Source organism: Macaca nemestrina, chromosome 19 (assembly GCF_043159975.1).
Source record: "Macaca nemestrina isolate mMacNem1 chromosome 19, mMacNem.hap1, whole genome shotgun sequence".
In the NCBI taxonomy this organism is placed as follows: domain Eukaryota; kingdom Metazoa; phylum Chordata; class Mammalia; order Primates; family Cercopithecidae; genus Macaca; species Macaca nemestrina.
In genome coordinates this window covers 11,527,444-11,550,947 of record NC_092143.1, presented here as the reverse complement: position 1 = coordinate 11,550,947, position 23,504 = coordinate 11,527,444, and the positions used below count along the sequence as shown (strand labels likewise).

At 38.6% G+C, this 23,504-nt stretch overlaps 1 protein-coding gene across 2 annotated transcripts in view; it reads right to left on the bottom strand.

Annotated features, from left to right (window-relative positions):
• Positions 1-23,291, bottom strand: part of LOC105476958 (thioredoxin related transmembrane protein 3) — a 39,023-nt gene extending 15,732 nt beyond the window's left edge. Inside the window, exons 1-8 of one of the 2 annotated variants that reach the window (XM_011733261.2) lie at positions 23,065-23,291; positions 22,007-22,061; positions 19,505-19,544; positions 18,164-18,287; positions 10,229-10,274; positions 8,891-8,971; positions 6,756-6,855; positions 5,741-5,818 (exon numbers count right to left, since the gene is read on the bottom strand). In XM_011733261.2, coding sequence (XP_011731563.2) covers positions 5,741-5,818; positions 6,756-6,855; positions 8,891-8,971; positions 10,229-10,274; positions 18,164-18,287; positions 19,505-19,544; positions 22,007-22,061; positions 23,065-23,110 — 570 coding nt within the window. In that variant the 5' untranslated portion in view covers positions 23,111-23,291. The remainder of the gene's footprint in view (positions 1-5,740; positions 5,819-6,755; positions 6,856-8,890; positions 8,972-10,228; positions 10,275-18,163; positions 18,288-19,504; positions 19,545-22,006; positions 22,062-23,064) is intronic. The other variant, XM_024791349.2, reaches the window with a different exon arrangement.
• Between the last annotated feature and the right edge of the window lie 213 nt (positions 23,292-23,504).

Genomic DNA, 23,504 nt, shown 5'->3' with positions numbered 1-23,504 from the left:
GGCTAGTTTTTTGTATTTTTAGTAGAGACGGGGTTTCACTGTGGTCTCGATCTCCTGACCTTGTGATCCGCCCGCCTCGGCCTCCCAAAGTGCTGGGATTACAGGCTTGAGCCACCGCGCCCGGCCGATATGAATCTTTTTATATATCCCCTGGTACAATGTCCTGTTTGCTATAGTAAAGACTGTGGATTATTCTTAACTGATAACAGACTTAAACATCAACCAGCCTATTTAGGTTTAAGTCCTTCCCCACCACTCACTGGCTGTGGGATAATGAGCCACTTTACCCAGGGGAGTCTGCTTCCTCATCTGTGGAATAGAGACACTGAGACTGCCTACCTCACAGAACAATTGTGAAAGTTATGTCAGATACCATAACTGAGAGCACTGCTTAAAGTGTAAACTGCTTTATAAGCCACTTACAGTAGTAATAAGGGATTCATTCAGAAAGTACCAGCTGCTTACACCTGAGTTGTACTTATTTCGAGAGTAAAATTATACTAGAAAACAAATATCAGATCAGAAGACAAATAATGTAGAAAAATAACAATAAAATAAAAATAAAGACAGTTGTCCTGGAAATATTAAAAAGGGAGGGAGACACATCTCGGGGGACAGAAAATAATACAGAATGATTTGGTTACATTACTATTAAAAAATGGTATAGCACTATGAAAATAACAATTTTAAGGGCACTGCAAGAGCTCTTAAGTCAAGCATGCTCCATTCACCTGCTCTTGGCAACTCATCCACACAGATGCTTAGGAAGTATTTTTCAACATTCAGCACCTCCCTCTTTCATCAACATCCCTGAATGGTTCTTACTAGAACACAAATGATACAGTCTCAAATCCTGCAGCCATCTAGTGTCACACACTCTGAAGCTCTCTTCCTCTCCCGTGTTTTCTTCAACTATCTTCTATTACTGTTATAGTCTGCATGCCAATCTCCTTCGTTCATCTGTAAGTATTCTGAAGTCAGAAACTGTCTAAATTCATCTTTGTACCCCCTCACTGCATCTCCTAGGGTTTTCATAAATACCAGTTGCAAAGCTAATGAAGCTCGGAAGGACAAAACATTAATATTCAAAGCATGGAAAGAACACAAAATTATGGGCTTTGCCCTTATTTGAGAATCATCTATGGGAGTAAAACTCATATTTCTCTGAAGTTAACTATTATTTCCCCTAGCAGACTTTTCCAAATACATCCTTAAAACTAAAAAAGGGAAATGACGAATATTAACATCTTCAGGAATAAAGAATGACTAAACAAACTAGTTGAGAAGGCCGATTAAAAAAATAATAGAAGTAATGCACAAATACTAAATATGCTTACATAACAGATGCTATATATATGCCTACCCAGGCTCTCTGGGTTCTAGGGATTTTGGCCTAAAACACCTCATTGTTACATGAGGATTAAGATGGTGTCAAGTGGTGCCAGGGCCTAGAACACAGCAAACCCTCTGGTGCACTCCAAGTACCAACTGCTTGCAAAGCTTTGTACATGAGGACCTAGCATAAATTCTCATCTCTCATATAAAAATGTGGTTCACTGGACTTGGGAGACAAAAATGTGTAAGCAGTTCAGATTCTAGTCCATTTTAAGCCTTTATGTTACATCAGGGCATTCCAGAACAGTGGTTTGTAACCTTCTGGGAACCCTGTTGGAGATTCTGATGGCAAGTGTGGCCTCTTTTTCTCATCTTACTCAAGGCAGTGGCAGCCCGTCGGGAGCAGCTGCTGCGGGAATGCCCGCTGCAGCATGGGAGGTGAGGCAGGGGCTGCATGCTCCGTGGAGCCAGTGGGGGCCAGGAACAGGCGGGAGAGGCCTACCCGCTACCAAATTTGTGGGGTGGGAGCCCCACACTCCCAGGTGTAGCTGAAGCTGCTCAGCAGTGGTTCTGGACCCTGGCATCCCTGAGCTCTCTGGGACCCAGAAAGCAGCCACCCCACCCCCCAACTCCTGCAGGTTCAAAAATGCCTGCTCCTGCTCCCTGGCCTCTCCCTGCTCCCAGTGCCTACTCTGATTTTGGAGCAAAGTTGTGGCCGAGCCCAAGTGTTGTCGCAACTTAGCCGGGTGTGTGTGCTCGGGGCGGCACTGGCATGCCAGCTCTCACCAGTGCCTGGGCTTCCTCCAGACTTTGGACATCGACAAGCGTGGGAGGGAGGCTGGCTCAGCGCAACCTGCAGGCACTCCTGGGCATGAACAGCCTGGGTGCCACAGACGGTATAATCATGATGGCGGGAGTCAGACAGGTTCCTAAGCAGGAAGGGGTGGGTCCCCAGTAAAATCCCAATTTCCGGCCAAGGAGGGCCTGAAGCCTGGGGGCCAGGCTACCAGTTCTGGGTGAAGTCCACGGTCTGGAGTAAGAACTTCATTGATGACCATACAGCCAACTGGATAGCGCCTTTTCCAGGCCTGACCGTGGCCACCCATGGACCACTCAGCATGCACCTCCTCAATTCTGAGCACATAAAAACCCCAGACTAAGCCAGACACAGACTTGTCTGGATGACCTGCCTGTGGAAAGGAGCTACCTACTCGGGTCTCCTGAGAGCTATTCTGTTGCTCAATGAAGCTCCTCTCCACCGTGCTCATCCTCCAGTTGTCCATGTGCCTCATTCTTCCTGGATGTGGGACAAGAACTTGGGAACCACTCAGTGGAGGGACTGAAGGAGCTGTAATGCAAACAGGACTGAAACATGCCCCCCAGTCACCATGTTGCTGGTGACAAGGAGAGAAGAGCTGTGACCCTCCTGGGAGCCCAGACCTTGGGGATCCCCAAGTCAGGGCTGCGACACACTGTTAACACCCTCTTCAGGGCTCTGCAGTTCATGGTGTTTTCTGAGCTTTCAGGTGCCACTGCATTCCCCTTGTCCAGATGCTGGTTCTTGCAGCAGTGGAAGCCACTTGCAGCACATCTAGTCCAGCCACAGCCTCACATGGAGCAGATGCCTGGAGCTGCCTTCCCTATGGCAGCCAGCACGCTTGGCTGTGCGCAGTGGCCAGATCCCACACTTGCTCACTCACACACCCCTTGCTGCTCCATGCCTGGCTCATCCTTGGCAGGCATGGGATCTGGGCCTGTAGCATGAGCCAAGTGCAGCCTGCCAGGATGAGTGGGCGGAATAAGCCCAGCGGGTGCAAGCAAAACCCAAGCAGAGGCACTGGTGGCCACAGAGGTTTCTGGTGGTGAAGCAACAACCTAAGGATCCCGTGACATTACCTTCCCCTTCAAAAGTAAATACATAAGTATAAAATACTTAGGAAATCAAAATGGGTTTAGGTTGTCCAGAAACTGAGGTTCCTCCAGGAGTTGAAAATCACTGTGGGGTACATAAGATAAACACCTACATATATTGCAGGAAGCATTAAACACCTACTTAGGCAAGTCTGTAATCTTAAAATATTTAAACATTAAAACATTTAAAAGAAATGAAATGTCTGACTTACCTTTGTGAAAAGAAAAATATTTCAATTTTTTGTATAATTTATATTGATTCAAAAGAAAAACTCCCTTGACTTCTTTCATGTTTCCCCTGAGTTACTGCCAAATTCCTAAGGTCCTCTACTCATTAAAAGTTTCCTAAAGAGAAGTCTACACTTGCGATTTCCACTTCCTTACTTGCCATCAATGTCTCTCAAACACCAATAAGGTTTTGGTCGCCACTACTCCTCTGAAAACCACCAACAACCTCCGTGTGGGCACATACTGTGGTTATTTTCCTCTCATTATTTTCTTGATCACTTTGCAAAATTCTCACACAAACTGTTAACTCCTTTTAAAACACTTCATCTTGGCTTCCAACTCATCTCTTTTTCCTAATTTACTATTTTTTCTCATTTTCCTTTGCTGACCTCAGGTTCTGGGCCTACTTATTTCCTTAAAACATTGCTTCCCATGTCTAGGAAGGTTCTTTACACAGCCTTGACTTAATTCTAGACCCCTATGTCCAACTGCTTATTTGATGCTTATATTTAGATTCCTAATATGACATTCTGAATCAAATTAAAATGAGTAATTCAAAGCACTTTTCACTCTCCATATTTTCAACCTCTTCCTTCTCCAATATTCCTCAAGTTCATAAAACACCACCATCTACTCAATTGTTCAAACCAAAACATCTAAGAGTCACTCTTGATTCATTCCTATTCTTCCAGATCAGCAAGCTCTGACAATTCTATCTTCTAAACACAACAATCCTTTCACTTCTTCCCAACTCTCTCACTAACCATCAAGCCCAAATTTCTCAGATTACTGCAAAAGTTCAATTGGTATCTGTGGACCTACTCTTATACCTATCTAATGCACTCTGCACTTAGCACAGAGTAATGTCCTTAAACAAGAACATCGGTCCATGTTCTTCACAAACTTCAACCTCATCACATGCACTGCCATGACTTACAAAGCCTACACTGCTCTCTACCTACTTCCCATCGCACTGTATGCACTACAGTCACATTGGCCTACTGTTTTGTTCCGTATCATGTCAGGTGTGTTCTCATCTTGGACATCTGTTATCTGTTCCTTGTTTCTGGAGTATTGTATCCACAGATCTTTGCACGGCTCCTTCATATCATGTAAAAGTCTCATTTCAAGTATGTTCTTGAGACAAACATTTCTTGACCAATCAACCTACAGCACCCATCCCACTCCTATTTGCCCCAACTACTACACTGTTTTAAAATTTATTATTATTATTATTATTATTACTATTTGAGATGGAGTCTCACTCTGTCACCCAGGCTGGAGTGCAGCGGTGCGATCTCGGTTCAACGCAACCTCTGCCTCGCGGGTTCAAGCAATTCTCCTGCCTCAGACTCCTGAGTAGCTGGGATTATAGGCCTGCGCCACCACGCCTGGCTAATTTTTGTATTTTTAGTACAGATGGGGCTTCACCATGTTGGCCAGGCTGGTCTCGTACTCCTGACCTTGTGATCTGCCCACCTCGGCCTCTCAAAGTGCTGGGATTACAAGCGTTAAGCCACCAGGCCCGGCCTTAATTATTATTTTTTTGAGATGGAGTCTCACTTTGTCACCCAGACTGGAGTATAGTGGTTTAATCTTGTCTCACTGCAACCTCCACCTCCCAGGTTCAAGTGATTCTCCTGCCTCAGCCTCCCAAGCAACTAGGACTACAGACGCATGCCACCATGACCGGCTAATTTTTGTATTTTCAGTAGAGACAGGATTTTATCATGTTGGTCAGGCTGGTCTCGAGCTCCTGACCTCAGCTGACCCACCCGTCTAGGCCTCCCAAAGTGCTGGGATTACAGGCATGAGGCACTGCACCTGGCCTTTAATTTTTTTTCATGGCACTTATGATATCCTGTTTATCGACTAGTTTACTGAGGACCACTATCTCAGTTTGAGGACCCAAAAATCACTGTATTTGCCACACACACACACACACACACACAAAATAATCCACCACTTGTAAGCCAATTTAGGAGTTTGAGGTATCACTTGTCATCACTACTTTTATTTTAAAAAGAAAGAAGCACTAATGTAAATCCCTAAATGCTATGAATCTGATGGTATTTGTTTATTAATAAAAAGAAATCTAATACCAGTAGTAAAGAATCAGCATGTTTACTCTTTCCACACACATCACAGTAAATAAATCTGATATTAAAATCAATAATCAAGAAATGATAAATCAATTTTATCTATTAAATCAAGTAATAATTTAATAAATAAAATTGTGTCATTAAAATCAAATTTTAAATATTACCTCAGGAACCACTTCTTCTGAGGCAGAAAAGAAGTACGTATATACAATCAATTCTGAAGCAGCATCTATGTATTTCTCCTGTGAAGATACAAACAGAGAAACAGTCATTGAAAAATGCTAAAGGTCAAAATTCATTCCTCATTAAACAATGAGAGTTACCTTATGTAGCAAGGGTCACCACTGTAATTTGCTACCTCATATCCTTTTAGGTGAACAGAAGAAATATAAGCAAATAAAATTGTTTCTAAGGCAAAGCCAACGTAATTAAGAGCTTTTATCTTTCTTCAAATAAAGTTCATTGAATATAACATAAGTTCAATTTGTAGGTATTCATTTAATTATAAATTAGACAAACAAAATGATGGTGATGATTATAGGATGATATGTGTGTATACACATACAAAGTCTGCAGCCTCAAAGACTCAGAATTTGAAAAAGCAGCGTAAGACTTAACCAGGTTAATAACAGAAAAAAATACTAAGGCAGGCAACATCTACTCACTTTTTACACACTTCTATTTCATATAGACAAACATGACAGAGGGTATACAAGGAAGTGTTTTTATTATAAGAAATACTTAGACTGGCCGGGCGCGGTGGCTCAAGCCTGTAATCCCAGCACTTTGGGAGGCCGAGATGGGCGGATCACAAGGTCAGGAGATCGAGACCATCCTGGCTAACATGGTGAAACCCCGTCTCTACTAAAAATACAAAAAACTAGCCGGGCGAGGCGGCGGGCGCCTGTAGTCCCAGCTACTCGGGAGGCTGAGGCAGGAGAATGGCGTAAACCCGGGAAGCGGAGCTTGCAGTGAGCTGAGATCCAGCCACTGCACTCCAGCCTGGGCGACAGAGCAAGACTCCGTCTCAAAAAAAAAAAAAAAAAAAAGAAATACTTAGACTGAATGAAAATATTTCTAGTAAGAGCAGAATAAGTTCTGAGTTTCTAGTGAAGTCTTGATTACACAGTAAATTAAATTACAATACATCTGTTTTTGAGGAATAAAAAAAAGTCTTACTTTCAAAGGTGATTCTCCACCTATATAAACAAAAAATACACGGTGTCTCTTCTGCATATGTTCAAACATTTGTTGACTTGGAAGTGGCCGAATTAGAGCCCTGTTGCACAACAAAACAAAAACAAATTTGAATTATAAACTAAAGTACATAATTTACTCCTATTTATACTATAACTAACCATGTCTCAAGTTATTTTTAGTAATATATCAATTGCATTTTAAGTATATCACAAAATCCACATGAATCTAATAAAACTGTGGTCCATGACTACTATTGCACATACATATAAAAGGTTAACATAGTACCCACAATTTAATCTATGTTTCAAAATAAGTGTCAAAACATCCCTTCAGAGAGTACCACCATTACCAGTATTTTGATAGGCAAAAAGAGAACTATTGTCCATTTAGAATCCTCAGCCTAAAACAAAACAAATCCCAAGATAATTATTTTTTTCTCCCTTTTAAAAGGTCATTCACAAAAAACACTGTGAAATACCATCCCAGGAATATATAGTACTTTATTAAGAATATTTATATCTTACTCTTCAATTTAAATGGTGTACACTTTTTAAGGACCCTATGGAGGTTAAAATCCAAAAGTATAAAAAGCATATCATTAATCATTTTCAGAAAAAATAAAATGGAAAATGACAGTCATTACATAAGAACCTCATGAAAACAAAAAATGTTATTATACAAGCATTTTTCAAAGCAAATAGACTGAGAAATGAATTACATCATAGGTTATTATGAAGTACTTCAATTATAAAATATCATTAAACTAAGAAGAGGTAGTCATCTTTTACATATGGTGTATATATTATAATATATAATTTTCACTCTACCACATTTATAAAAAGAGCAGAACACAGGCCAATATATTTTCAAAATCCTTATAATGCATTGCATCATCACCCTACCCTAGCCTCTATTTTAATACTTAGTAATTAACTTGCAAGTGACGCAACTCCAGAACTGACTCCTGAAATTTCATCTACAATAGAGTAATCTCCAATGACATCAGGAGAATGAATCCCTTCTTAAGCCTCAACCCAAAAATCCTGGGAGGATTCAGTACCTCCCACTGGTACTCCCCTCATACAACACAAAGTTATTTCAAAATTTATTTATTCACAAAGGAAATAAAATGAAACATAGTCAATGAGAAAAATACAGTGAAAATTACATCAGTAAGCACCACAAATTTAATATGTAAAGATCACTCCTAATCCTGTGAATTTTCTCAAATAATTTGAGACAGTATTGTACCACCACAAATCCATTCCATTTTAATTTAAATTAAAGCTATTTAAAACTATCAGTATAATATATCCTGTTAAACTCATAAATGCCTATACTTTAAAGCCAATAAAGATTAACACAGCTTGACGACCATTCTCCTCAAGGACTTTCACATGATCATGTTAAATAATTCTAAGCACCGACTTTCTTTATATCCCATCAAAACGTAGATTTAAATAAATCAGTGACAAATTCAAACCAACAAGAAATGCTTACAAAGGAATTTGTTTCCTTATCAGTAAAACTTTAGGGATCAGTAACTTGAATAATCTTTGGGTTTTAACTATGTCTTTGGGTTTAAACTATGCTAAGTATAAAATGCACGAATACCTCACAGCTGGCAGAAAGCAGTATGTGATAAATAATGAAAAATATTTTAGTTGTATCTAAAATACATTTTTGAGTATCAAAGAGTATGGATGAAAGCCCAAGTCTGTTCAGAACAATAATATCCCAAGGCTTTGTTGAAAACTCTGAACCAGGCAGTCCAATAAAAAATTATCATAAAATAAAAATCAAGATTCACAGAGTTGCTACACGTAGTCAAAATCTGGAAAATGTATTAAAAAAATCACTGGGGAAAATTCTTCTACAGACAAAATGAATTTAAATGTGAGGTTAACAAGTATATAATACAAACCATGGTCTCTGTTTCTTTAAAGCATTTCTTTGGATATGCTGTATAATCCTATCTTCTCTCATAAGTAAATAATCAAATAAATTTTACCTAGGTATGTCCTTAAAATATGTTTGTTCAATACAGTCTATTAAAATATATTTAATTTTCAAATATTAATAACATACAGTAAAGGCCTTTCCTAATAACTTACCCAGATACCCTGTGAGCAAACTCAATAATATCATCTTTTGTTCGTGGTCCTCTATAATTATATGCCAAGTCCCCTTTTAATCTTAAAAAAAAAAAAAAAAAAAGATTAAAACTCGGATTGTTTTAACTGTTTTAATATTTAATGTTAATCATTATCCACTGTTTCATAAAATTATATTATATAAAATAGCAAATGCAGAGAAGTTTTAGAAGTAGCTCTCATGTAAAATATGGTAGGCATTAGGCTGGTCAGAGGACCAGTAACACAAAACAAAAGAAAGAGGCTGCATTCTATTAAAATTACATGAAAATATTTTATGCTGCATTTGATAATTGCATTGTATCTATGCCTTCTGAAAAATAATCGACACACTCATGGTCAAGAGCTTGGAAAATTAAAGCACTATAATTCTCACTATGTTCCCTCTCAAAAGGTAAATGAAAGGACAGGGAAATAAGACTATTTTGGAAGAGGCAAAATAAATGTTAATACAACATCACAGTTATTTGATGCTCCAACATTACAGAGTAAAACGATGCATAAAAACAGCTCTTCTAGAAACTTATGTAATTCTTCAAAAGCCAACCAATGAATTAATCTGTGTGCCTAATTAACTAAAATTTTAAAAAGGAAAAACTGGGAAGCACAATAGAATACTTACAATTAAACAGAAGGAAAAGATAGGATCATTTACTTAACACAAAAAGTAAAAGAGGGTAAGCAAACATTTTTAAAAAGTGGGGGAAGGAGAAAGGTCAACACAAAACCCAAGATATAAACTGAAATTAATTACATTTAAAAATTTGAGTTGTTTAAATATTTTTTAAACTTACTTTATTATAAAAATAACTTTCAGAACAATTCCACAGCTCCCCGCATTATCAAAATAAGATTAATGAAAATATGAGAAAATGCAATGAAGTCATGATTACAAAACAAGTCCTTTAGAATTACCACATTTCTTTCAACTTGTACACTTTATTAGACTTGATCAACTCCTACACATTAGAATTAATATCATCAACTTTGACTCTCTGTATTTCTTTTATCTCACAATCCACGCTTCAACTCCTCAAGGGTAAAAGACCTTTCATAATTTATGACTGTATACCTTGTCCTGCACAGTGCGTGTCACACAGCAAGCAAAACATGTGAATTAGCCGTAAACAACATGATGACTTAAATATGAAGAAAAGCATAAAGAAGCAGTCCCTCTCCTTTAATTACATACTTCACTTATAAAGAATGGCCAAACCCCAATCTTCAGTCCTCCAAGGAATCTACTAAGTAGAGTGAACTAATAAAAATACACATATAAACATACAACACTCAACTTACAGCTTAATTGTTGGATAACCTCGAACTCCAAACTCTGAAGCAATGCCTTGATAAGAAAAAGAATAAAGCATTCTAAATTTTTTTAAAATATGAGAAACTAGGTAACAAATGAGCCTTTTACTTTAAAAATATAGAAATATTTATACAACCCATATAGATATGTTGTTTTTAAGTCTTAAGAATATAAACTCACACAAAAGAAAAAAACAGGACATTCTCATACCAAACAATTACTTAATAATCCAATCTGTGACCTGCACAAAACACTATGACAAAATAAGAAATGCATGTCAAAAGAATAGTTAAAAATTTATAAAATACTTATTTTAAAAAATATTCTGGTAAAAAAAAAAAATACATAAGTACTTCTCATTTGACTTCATGTCCAAGACAAATATTTCTTCTAGGTCTCATTTACTCCTCTCAAAAAAAAAAAAAAAAAAAAAAAGCCTATCTCTTCCTTTAGCGTTTTTTGAGTTTTCAAAGAACTGCAAGGTATTCTAATTTTAAAAACATAACTCGCATTTGCAAAATTAATTACTATAGTCAACACAGGATCACAGGATTGAAAAGCAACTTTGTTTTAGGAGTTTCTGCTTTTGTGATAACCTAGAGTAATTTTAATTATCTCAAAGATTATTCTGAAATCCTCACATGAATTAAAATGAGAATGGATGCTACAATAGCATCTTTTGAGGGGAAAGGAGAAAGTAACAAAAACAAGCGAATATCAAAAAGGAAATTAGATGTTAAAAAGTAGAGAAATCATATACCAAACTAATGCAACACTACAGACAAAACACCACCAGGACAGGAAAGAAAAAATATTTTCAGTTAACACACATTATACCATAAAGATATTTACAAAACTATACCCTAGTATATGAAAAGTACACTGTATTATTCACATAATCTTTCCCTTTGTAATTTTCTTTATTTCCAGGTATTTTGTTATCACACTTGGGTAAGGAACCTACTGCATCTGAATTCCAGTTTAACAATCACTTTAGTAATCTTCACTAGTCTTTGGTTTCTCATCAACTCACCAATTCAATTCACAAGAATAAGGGCAGTCGATTTGTGACAAAATATCTAAAATTTTTCCTTCGTCAACTCTAGTTTCTCCCTTAAACATATGGAGATAGGCAAATAGAGAGACCTGGACAGTGGCCGACACGTATTTTCCTTAGAGGTAGCATAGACAGCAGAGGTGATAATTAAGAACTCAAGTTCTGAAGATACAGGTCCTGCTTCTGAACAGACATGCAAACTCACAGCAAGCATGTAATTTATTTGTGCCCATCTGTAATCTAGGACTTCATTCTGTCAAGTATGTTCTAATTGGAGACTGTGGGTATGGAGATTGCCTTCTTCCCAGCAAAAACACAGAAACTACTTTGGAGAGATTATGTGAATAATGAATATTCTTAATGATCCCTTTCCAAATTAAGAAGACAGGGAAACATCCCAAATTAAGAAGACAGGGAAATAAAATCCCTTATTACCTTTAACTAAAACTCATTTAAATCAAAATGTATTTATACACAAATCAAATAAAGAAAATAAAGCATGCAATCAATGAGAAAACACACTGGTCGTGCTTCATAGCCGGATATTGTGGATCTCATAAGCCGCAGAGAGAAAAATCCCAGCTCCACACTTAACCCGATCACATCATTTCCTTGACCTCAGTATTCACGTCGAGACAATGGAGATCTATCACCCAACTCCCAGCCCTTGGCTTCTTGACCATGAACATTAACCTTCACTTCTGACCTAATTTGAATTGATAGTAACTTCTATAAAACTTCAGCCTTAGATTTCTCTAAAGGGGAATGGCAGTATAATATTTTTAAAAAGGCTCTGGGAGGCCGAGGCAGGTGGACCACGAGGTCAGGAGATCGAGATCATCCTGGCTAACACGGTGATACCCCATCTCTACTAAAACTACAAAAAATTAGCTGGGCGTAGTGGCAGGCACCTGTAGTCCCAGCTACTCGGGAGGCTGAGGCAGGAGAATGGTGTGAAGTTGGGAGGTGGAGCTTGCAGTGAGCCGAGATCGCACCACTGCACTCCAGCCTGGGTGACACAGCAAGACTCCACCTCAAAAAATAAATAAATAAAATAAAATAAAATAAAGCAAAGCGGGAGTTACAAACACATAATGGCCCTGGTTAGAATTCCAACTTCATTTATTGTCTATGTAACTCTGGATGGTTTTTTATACTTCTCTGATTCCCCTTCTGAGAATACTACTCATCTTGCAGGGCTACAGGTTGCGATTTTAAAATGAAAAATATAAATGGAACACAATTTGAGTCTGGCACATAGAAGATTCTTAAATGCTAGATCCTTTTCCTTCCTACTCTTGATCCTGACTTCGTTAATTAGCTGCTGGACACAATGCACACATAGTATTAATAAAATTAATGTGCAGAATATTTGATAACTGGCATTAACATTTTAAAATTGCACCTCGAAACAATTTTGTGAGGAGGAAAAAATAGTGGCAATTCAGATCAAGAAAGTAAAACAGGAAGATTCGATAACTTGTTTGAGAGAAAACAATTTTGTGAAGAAGAAAAAAATAGAGCTAATTCAGATTAAGAAACTAAAATAGGAAGATTCGGTAACTTGTTTGAGAGCGAACATTGCGTAGGCAGCAGGGCTGAGATTGAAACGCGGTCTAATTGACTTTAAATTTTTTATTCTTCACTTTTTCATATTAGAGAAAAATAGTTTATATAGAAATCTGAGCTCAATTCCTTCATAAATTGAAGAGTCCATTTGCAACAAGAGTTATACCTTTGAAGTTTTACGATTTTATATGTTCATAAAACAAGATTCAGCATGAAGTCTTCTACTTCATTTCTATTTTCTTCTTGAAATGGTAACAGTCTGCTCCTAGAGGTAAGTATGAATGTGAATCATGGTGAGCTTGGATACTAGGCCTAATTCTGTTTCTAACTTTGGTGTGTGAAATTACTCAGTCATTTCATTTCTAGTTTCCTTGTTATTTGATTTATAAAACGGGAAAGGGTGAAAGGAGTGAGAAGTTACTCAACCTCTAAAGTCCTTCTTAGCTCAAAGATACTACATATTTTAGTATTTACTGAATGTCACTATGTGTCTAACAAGAAAAGGGTATAAAATATGGCAGTGGTTTACCATCAACTGAAGACATTTTGTTTGCCAAAAACAGCGAGTAAGGGGGAAGGAAGAAGTTGGGAGAGAACACAACTGGTATCTACTGGGTAGAGGTGAGGGATGCTCCTAAACATCCCGCAATGCACAGGATTCCTCCTCCCATCCAACTCCCAACAAAAACCCCACAGAATTATCTGGCCCAAAATGTCAATAGTGCAAGGCTGATAAACCTTGAGACATAGTCACTGCCTTCCCCTGCACCAAAAACAAACAAACAAACAAAAAACCCCACCATACTATCTAGCCCAAAAATGTCAATAATGCGAGGTTGAGAAGCCCTGAAACAGTCACTGACCAAAAAGAGTTTATAATCTAGGAAGGTAAAATTAATTTTTAACTACAATCTATGAACAAGATGTCAGAATGTTATTGGCCAAATGTCATTTCAAATTTACATACAAAAGAGGGCTAAAATGTGATCTTTATCATAAAATGATGTCACACTTAGTTTGGAGAGTAACAGAATTTCAGTGGTTCATAATAAAGATCAGCATGCCACTATAGGTAATATTATGTCATATTTTAACTTCCAAATGAGAAATACTTTTAGCACTCATTTTGAAGAGGTATGTACAAAAAGAGAAGCTAAAACACCCATCTGGATTTACACTGGACATAATTTTTTATATTATTTGGTTATGGTATTAGTTAACTCTATGCATCAAGACATTTTTGGTATAATTCCAAACACAGAGCAGACTAAGTCATAACAGTTCAAATTACTCTAGTTCAAAAATTCTGTACACACAGATTTGCTGGACTGAGTCTGATGGCACCTGCCTACGGCAAGTGATTTAATACGGCAAGTGATTTAATACGGCAAGTGATTTAACTACGGCAATGATTTAATACATGATTGAGAAATAAGTTATTATCAAAGACTCTCAGAAACTGTATAACCTTCATCACTTTGAATAGTTTTATCCCACTCCACACTAAAATCCTATAACTATCTACCAAAATAACATTCTACACTTCGCGGTTTTCCAGCCTCAGTGTGCAGTGCAATCATCTGAAGTGCTGTTAAAAATACAGACTCTCAGCTGGGCGCTGCAGCTCATGCCTGTAATCCCAGTACTTTGGGAGGCCGACACAGGCAGATCACCTGAGGAGGAGGGCGGATCACCTGAAGTCAGGAGTTTGGGATCAGCCTGGCTAACACGGTGAAACCCCGTTTCTACTAAAAACACAAAAAATTAGCTGAGCGTCGTGGCACATGCCTGTAATCCCAGCTACTCGAGAGGCTGAGGCAGGAGAATCACTTGAATCCGGGAGGCGGAAGTTGCAGTGAGCCGAGATTGTGCCATTGCATTCCAGCTTGGGCAACAAGAGCAACACTCTGTCTCAAAAAAAGAAAGAAAGAAAGAAAGAAAATAAAAAATACAGACTCTCAAGACCCAACTGCAAAGGTTTTCACTTTTCACCAGGAGGACTGGGGTGGGTCTTCAGAGTCTGAACTGACAATAAGTACCCAGGTAATTCTATTGCAGGTCGTCTACAGATTACATGCTGAGGAACAGTGATACCGTGACTGTCTGAAAAGCAACCTATTGGGCTGCAAGAGGTATCTATGAAACAGTCAATCCTTTAGTGTTCTATAGGTGGACCTAAAATAAAAATGGCAGATGACTTGAAAATAATTCCAAGTTCCACTAAAATGTCCGTATTTGAGCTGCCTTGAAATATTTAGGAAAACTTTGAAATTCACAAGGCAAAAATCTGTTTCTAATACGTGAATGGTGGTTTTTGAATACTTAACTTCTTTAATACTACGAAGATACGTTTCTTCATTACACATAAAACATTCCCTTGGTGCTAATATTTAAGTGGATAACGCTTCCATCACTGACATTTAACTCTAACAATGGTCTAGAAAATAACATTAGACAATTGACTAACGTTCACAAGTTACTGTTTGTCTCTTCCCACAAGAATGTAAGTTCCGTAAGAGCAGAAAATTTTATCTGTTTTGCTCAAGGATGTATCACCAGTACCTGGTATATGCCAGGCATATCCCAACATGGTAAGCACATTAAGTGTCTGCTAAATGAATGAATGCTAACTCTACAACTTTTCTACAAAGGGATTTTTTTTTTTTTTCAATAAACTATGTTTGGATAATTCAAGTAGGATTTACAAGCAAGCCCCACTATGCAAGGTCGGGTGCAAGTAGTTGAGAGAGGGGGATGGTGGAGGTTTAGCATTCCATATCCAATGAGTAAAACGTTGCAACCTGTATATGAGGTCTTACTACTGCTTTTTAAAAATAGCATTTAAAACACTTTCTTCTCTAAGTGACTCAGGAAAACAATCTTGGCTATTTTTTTCCCTAATCATAGTGCCACTTAATAAATAGTAGTACACAGGGCACTTAAAACTGAATAATAAACTAATGAATTAGATGCAATGTAGAATTTGACAATGTAAATTGTTAATTATCACATGAACACTTTACCACTAAGATTTGTACTGGTTCATATGCTCTGTTTTTCTCATTGACTATTTTTCTTCATATTCCCATATTCCTTGATATATGACTCTGTGACTCCACTGACCTATTCAAGTGATCACAACAATTTGCCATTTTTAAGACTTTACTGCTCTTGTTAGTTTATTCATCTTTCTCCCTTTATTATGTTGTAAGCATTTCCAGGACAAGCAGGATTTGTCTGGGTCTTTCTTTAATCTCTAGAGATTAGCACAGTATCTGACAAATAGTTCTTGGTAAACATTGATTGAGTGAACAAATGAATAAATGCATCTATGAAGAAGTATGTGTATGCACATCTAATCAACATATACACATATATATATACGGAAACAAGTAATTACTTTCAAGAGCAACAGTAGAAAACGGTAACTTCTTAGACATTGTTAAAAGCTTATTTCAAAGAAATATCAACTCAAACATATTCTCCCTCTGTCTCTAACAATTTCTGCCATTTATCTCTTCTCCTCTCAAAATTTCAACGCTTCATTTGTGTGACTCAATAATTCCAGCACTAATATCTCACCTACACTGTAGGTCCCTATTCACAAACATCAGTTAAAGGACCACAAATTCAAAATCGTTGGTAACTTAGAAACACACACAAAATTAAAACTGGTATTTTGCATATACCCAGTGGTAGCATAGTTCAGTAACCATACTAGGAATCTCACACTATTCTTTTTTCTCATTTTCTTTACAGTACAAAGCCAATCAATCTGTTACTTCTGTGATTTCAGTACGAAGCATGTCTATGAAAATTAGTTTCCATCATACTCTACTGTCACCACCCACAACACCAGGCTCCCAGCATCCAACACCAGGATATATACACAAAGCTGACTTAGATGATCTCCCTGTTTCTACATACTCTTTATTTCCCATCCTAAAAGTTGCTGCCAAAAATATTTTTATCAAGTCATTGCCTTCACAAAAATGTGTATTACCTCCTACTGACAAGTGATAAAATCCAAAACACCGCCTGACCTGGGAAGCTCTTAACAATCTGGCATTATCCTTTGATGTCATATACGTGCAGCCATTGTGCTAGGAGATTTTAAATACAAGATATTAATATGATTTCCACAACCTTGAGGATTATCACTCTCCTTCGTAGATACAGAAACTAAAATTAAGAGAGGCTAAGTGCTTCCCAAAGCTACAAAAGTAGGACATGGCAAAGTTGAGATTAAAACATAGCTCTATCTTGCTCCATAGTAAAATGCTGATTTCTCAAAAAGAAATATACATTACATACTTCCACTTTCTTCACTAATGAAAGAGAAACTGCATGTATTGAATACAAAAGATTTTATATCTGCTGGAGCACTCAAACCTCAAAACCACCAATAAAAGCAGCATTATAATTAAGTATTTATCAATATAGAAACCAAAGATTAGGTTTGTTCAGAAACTTTCTCAGTGTTACACAGCAAAAGTAGCAGGAGCAAGGATCTGAATCCAAATCTGCTTTCTGAAAGCTATGCTCTTTCCAAATTCTACAACACCTCACACTTCTCTAAATTTAACTTCTTCTTTTTCCCAAATCCTTTAAAACAGGTATTGGTGTAAAAGGTCAAATAAATACTTCAGGCTTTCTGGGGCATACAGTCTCTGTCACAACTATGGAATTCTGCCATGGGGGCACAAAAACAGCCCTAAACAGATAACAAACGATTGTGCCTATGTTCCAATATAACTCTATTTATAAAAATGGGTAGTAGGAGAAATCTGGCCTACAGATCAAGGTTTGCTCACCTCCACTTCATTCTATTCCCCTATACACACTCATTAACCTCTTTTACACTCTATTATTTGCTCTAGTATTCTTTCTAATGTGAAAACCTTCCTGATCCTCATTGTATTTACCCTAACTCAATTCATCCTTCGAGTTCCTTTACAGCACATTTCAGACCACTCAGAAAAAAACTGATTCTGAACTCAAGTAGCAATATCAATAATTTAACACTCATCTTTTTATAGCTGCCTCCTGTAAACTATCTAAAGTGGTCTCAAAGGAGAAAAGATGGTTTAAACACCTGTTAAGCATAAGATTAACATATACCACACACTATATGTTCAATGGCTAATTCATTTAACTCATAAGTATACAGTCTTAAATTATTAAGATAACTGAATTTTACATGAACAAAAAAAGTCTTCTTCCCACCCTGAATACTGCTGCATATAATTGTTTTTGCTGTGAGAACAGTAAAATAATAAACTAAGTGAAGGCTTACTAGAATAGGAAGTAGCATCCATCTTTCCAACCTTAACTGGAGAACCAATGCTTTTCATCTCAAGACCAACTTCATTCCAAATCGGTTCCAGCTTTTTACAATGGCCACACCATGGTGCATAAAACTTGTTTTAAAAACCAAAAAACAAAAAAAAAAGATAACCATTAAAATGTGTTACAGCGAATATGAATCTTAATATTTAAATAATCCCTTTGACTAAATGATCTAATAATGTTTTAGACACAAAGTTTAAATATAATTTTTAAAGTAGATACATAATGAAAGACCAAAACATACAAACATAAAACTAGATACCTCAAAACCGGTACTATCTTAAGTTCATTTTAATTGACTACTGATACTTATTTAAAACAGATACACAATTCACAATAAGAATGTCTTTACTTCCAAGTAAATGTTCTGTATGAAATGTTTTACATAAAATGAAACCACAAAATAAACATATATACCATACAACACACACACCTAATTGTTAATGATAAATTTCCTATTACAAAACGTTTAACATAGTAGGTGACTTTGCTGACTTCTATCGTAACCACTGGCAAGACAGGGGAGGTCATTAAGATGACGGTTTGGCATAGGGACAAGTCAGGTTGATTAAACTAAAGTCACAGTCTTTTACTCTTCTTCAGAATTACCAGATGGTGGAGGTGATACTCAGGTTCCTCTAGTTAGGTGGTGTTACAAACTAGTTGTTATATTTTCATGAAATAAGATTTTTTAACTTTATACTATGAAAATGTTCAAACACATAGAAAGGGAGAAAGAATTAAACAGTGGACCCTCTGTCAACTCTGTCATTCTTTTTCCATCTCTTTTGCTGCTGTTCTACTTTTTGCTGAGGCATGTTAAATCTCAATTATCATAAGGTTTAAATATATTCCAAACTTTAAAGAAAGGGAGGTGAAAATTTAATTTTGTTCACTGTTAAGATGAAAATATGACTTTGACTAAGTGATACTAATATACTCAATCTCTTGGAAACTATCAAGAAAACAAGAGTGAATTCTGCAATAAAATCATACCCTATATCATTAAGACATAATCCAAAAGTTGACCTCATTGTAAGACAGGGTTCCAGCTTTTCCTCTTAAAACCCTCGCCCCCAAAATTTCATCAAAAATAGGTTCCCTTGGGAGGAACCTTAAAACTCTGAGGTTCTTTGTAATGTGAAATCTCAAATATAATAATACTTAAGAAAACAAATTGAGTATATACTTAAGCACTAGCTGTATACCACCATTTTTGGGTAGAGTAGAATAGAAAACAATACTTAAAATGGTAGGGGTAACTAGCATATAAAATTTACATACTTACATCTACAAGCCAAATGTCATCATTTCGATTTTCTTTAAACCTAAAAAACAAGAAAACAAATCTTTGATTGTATGTTTGTGCCCACTTTACAACTGTATAGTATAGGCAGAGATAATACATTGATAAATATAAGGGAAAGAACCAAATTCCTTCAATAAATTTTTACATAAAATTTTTACTCAGTGACCTATCCATTAAACATCTTAAAAATAAAAGCAGAGAACTGATCAACAATAAAGTAATTAGGAGGAGAGACTCCAACAAAAAGAATTAAAGTAGGACTTGCTAGAAACACAAATAGATGCCTAAGCTCCTTGCCCTTCTAGAACAGTTTACACCTGTGCAGAAAAGGTACCAAAGGAAGCCTGAGGCTGCTATGCTTAGAAATAACTGTTTGCAAGATTGGTCCTTGGTTGGCATCTGGGAACTTGGATTTTAGAAGCGTTCTCACCATTTCCTGGTAATGATGGCTCAGAGTTCATAAAATGCTCGTGAAAAATACTGGATTGAGGAATTCCTGTGCTGAGATCCCAGACTACTCTCCTGAGATGTGTAGTCCAGGCCAGAGTACTGTACTTCACCATCAGCTGGTTAAGCCTAACCTTTAACTGTCCCTTAAAATGCTCAACCACCCCTGTGGATTAGAGTTTATAGCACATGAAGAGCCCATTGTATCACCCATAATTGGGCTCACTGATGTGTAGCCTGGGCCAAAAATCAGGGTTATTATCAGATGCAGTGTTCTTCAGGTAACTGAACAGGAAACAAAGGTGGTCTTGCAGGGCCTAGACAGTGTGGCCCGAGTCATTGGAACACATAGGAATGGCTAAGCGAAACCCAGAGAAAGGTCAGCCGCAATCAGTAGCCACAGGAACATTACAGACAGAATGAGAGGCCCACCATGTTCTGTCTGCTGAGAATACGGTGGCCCACTGGCTTTATGAACCTGTCCCTGGACAGTATTGTTAGCCTTGACTGGGGTCTGACAAGCAAGACAGTTTTTTCATGCTGTTATGGTATCTTCTCACAACCGTCACAGTCCACGCGTTCTTGGCCAATCTAGGATCCTGTCTGAATTTCCGTGAGCCATCTCTTGTGGATCCAGGAGGCAACTGGTTGCACATCTGCTTGCTCTGGAACAAGGAACAATTCATTTTCCACATTTAGCTGTTGAACATAGTTTGCTCTTGGTAAAGGTCCTCTTTCTCAGCACAGGGTCCTTTCTGGTGAGCATCCGCATGGGTAACAAAATGGTTATTAGGAGCAGAATCCCTTCCTCCTGCTCATGAAGAGTTGCCCCTGTCAGGACGCCCTGAAGGAGGAAGTCTGTAGTGACACACCCCACAAAGCACTGAGTTTAATAAGATTATCTCCTTGTTAACAGTGGTTCTTCTCAGAATCAAAAACTTTCTGCAAACAATCAGCTAGCATCCTCCACGGTCCAACAGCATGACCAGCGAAGTGCCCCCATGGGACTGTCAGAATTTTTGCTCTTACAGAACCGTGCTATATGACTACCCTCTCACTGCACCCATCTGGTCATGCTATCAGGTGACCAGGTAGTCAACTAGAACAACAAGCGAAACTGAAACTAACAATCACGGCTTTATTCACTTACTGTGACAGTGCAAGTCAAGAGGTTAAAAAAAAAAAAAAGTGGCAACAGCTCCTCAGTGTTCCATCTCTCCCCATGAAACCGCACCAGGTGAGTCAGGTGAATGCGACACAGATGGGAGAACTCATCTCATTTCCTAGGAGCACTGAACAAAAGTCTTCTGTCTCTTTATGGGGAGGCGGGTGAGACAGAAAAGGACTAGTAGTAGAAAAGTGCCTCAGCTGACACCCTCAATAAAGATGTTTTAGCAGAGGTGTTTGGAAAATGCCTCAGGTGAGGCCCCAATAAGGAGGCTGCCAAACAAGAGGCCACTGGGTTGAGAGAGCAGACATGCAAATGAGCGTGGCTGGCCTGGGAGGCCGAATCCTTGACTGCCACTCCCTCCAGGGACTGCAATGCACTGGTTATACACCAACTTTGGTGTAGGGAGGGCACCTTCCCCTATGCCAGAAAAATCCTTGCAGTTGTCTATGGTCAAGCCTGAAAGATCACACATGGGATTTTGGTCGGAAGGGAACCTCCTCACTTAATATAAGCAAGGTTGACTAATGCTGTGACACTATGAAGATAAATACAGTAGAGTTACCAAATTCTAGCCCCCATTCAATATAATGAAAGCAAAAAGACACAACAAATACAAGGTAAGATAATGGGGAAAAAAAAGAATATGTAAAAGTTTGCCACTGTTTTTTGATCTCATAACTATTAATAACACTCTTTTGGGCACACCCTCATTTTGTATCTATATAAAGCTTACAAGAAGTGGAAAAAAATGAGTAATATATAAAAATTGGTTCTAATCTAAAATACTAGATTCACATGCAAATATTCAGATATATGAGTTGGACAGTTAAAATAATATTTTAAATATATATATGTATACTCACGATTCATCTAAATCTTCTACAAATCCTTTACAGACGACCATATCAAGTAAAACAACTGGAAAAAAAAAAAAGACAAAACGTACACAATAAATGCTGATTATTTGGCTCATACTGTATAAGCTTAGTCATCTTTGAAGTGTTTTTGACCTTTTACAACCTACCAAAAAATTCATCACTGATACATCCCAGGGTGCAAATGATGCAAAAGCAAAAGTAGTTCATCCATTTAATAAATAGTCTGTATGCAACCACATGGTGACCGGCCAAGTTCTCGGTAAGCCAATAAAGCTAATATACACAGTTCCTTTTTCCTCATTTTCACTCTCATCTTACTTCTCCTTTTTACCATTCCATCTTTTTGGAATATAGATAGACAGCATTCTTCTATACTTCTTTTGCTTTAATAGCAATTATCTCTTCAGTAAAAACTCCAAATGTCATTCAAAATATTTACCCCCAAATAGAAAGAAAGTCGAGCTGTAACTCTAATACTTATTACACGGCCGTGTCTGACACAGAGTGGATTCTAAAAGGTTAAGTGAGCGGACCCCAGTGAGAATGAGGGCACTCCGTGCTGACGGGAGGCAGCTGAGAACCGCTGACACACACTCAGGTCCTTTTCACACCGCACAATCCCGGCGGCCTGACCCTGATCTGTCCTCGACCACCCTCTCTGAGCACTGGTGGTAAAAACCCTTAAACATAACAAGACTCGGAACCTAAAGTCAAGACAAGATCTGGTCGTTAAGGTGGGACGGCGGCATCCTTCTTGCCCATCAAAGGAGTAAGCTTTACTGAAACTTCCTGCCACAATGAGAAAAACACAAACACAAGGCAGCGCGCCCTTCCCACGTCCAGCACTGGTCCCGCACAGCAGCGGCGGAAGGACCCTCAGGTGTCCGCTCCTTCACGGCCAGGCAGGGCGGTGGGGCGGGGACGGCAGGACGCTGCCGGGGACCGGGTGGGCATCTCCGCGGGCCCCGCAGGCCTCGCCCCAGACCCGAGCCCAATCCCGGCCCCACGGCGGGGCCAGGTTCCGACCGCTGCGCGCCCATTACCTGTGGCGCAGAGCCGCAGGGCGGCCCAACTCCTCCACGCTGCCATGCCAGCCAGGGAGAGCTGCAGAAGCTGACTCTGTGCAAAAGAGGGATAAGACACTGGGGTTCGCTGCCTGCCCGCCCGGAAAGGGAAGCAGACCCCACCCGGAGCGGAAGAGAAGCACCGCGCTCAATACGGGGGCGGGACTAGCCGGCCTCGTTAACCTCCCAGCACCCGGCTGGTCTCTAACTCTGGCTATGAGGGGGAGTACGGCGCATGCGCGAGGAGGGTAGCGCCTGCGCAGTCGTGTTCTTAAGAATGCTTTGCGCCCCCGGCGCCCCGCCCAGCCCAGGAGCGTGGGAACCCTGCTTAAGGGCTTTACTAGGGACAACGGTGGTTGTTCACTGGGGCGAGTTTCTGGGAAGGTGAGTACCGGTGAAAGTTACGCTGAGGGTGAGGT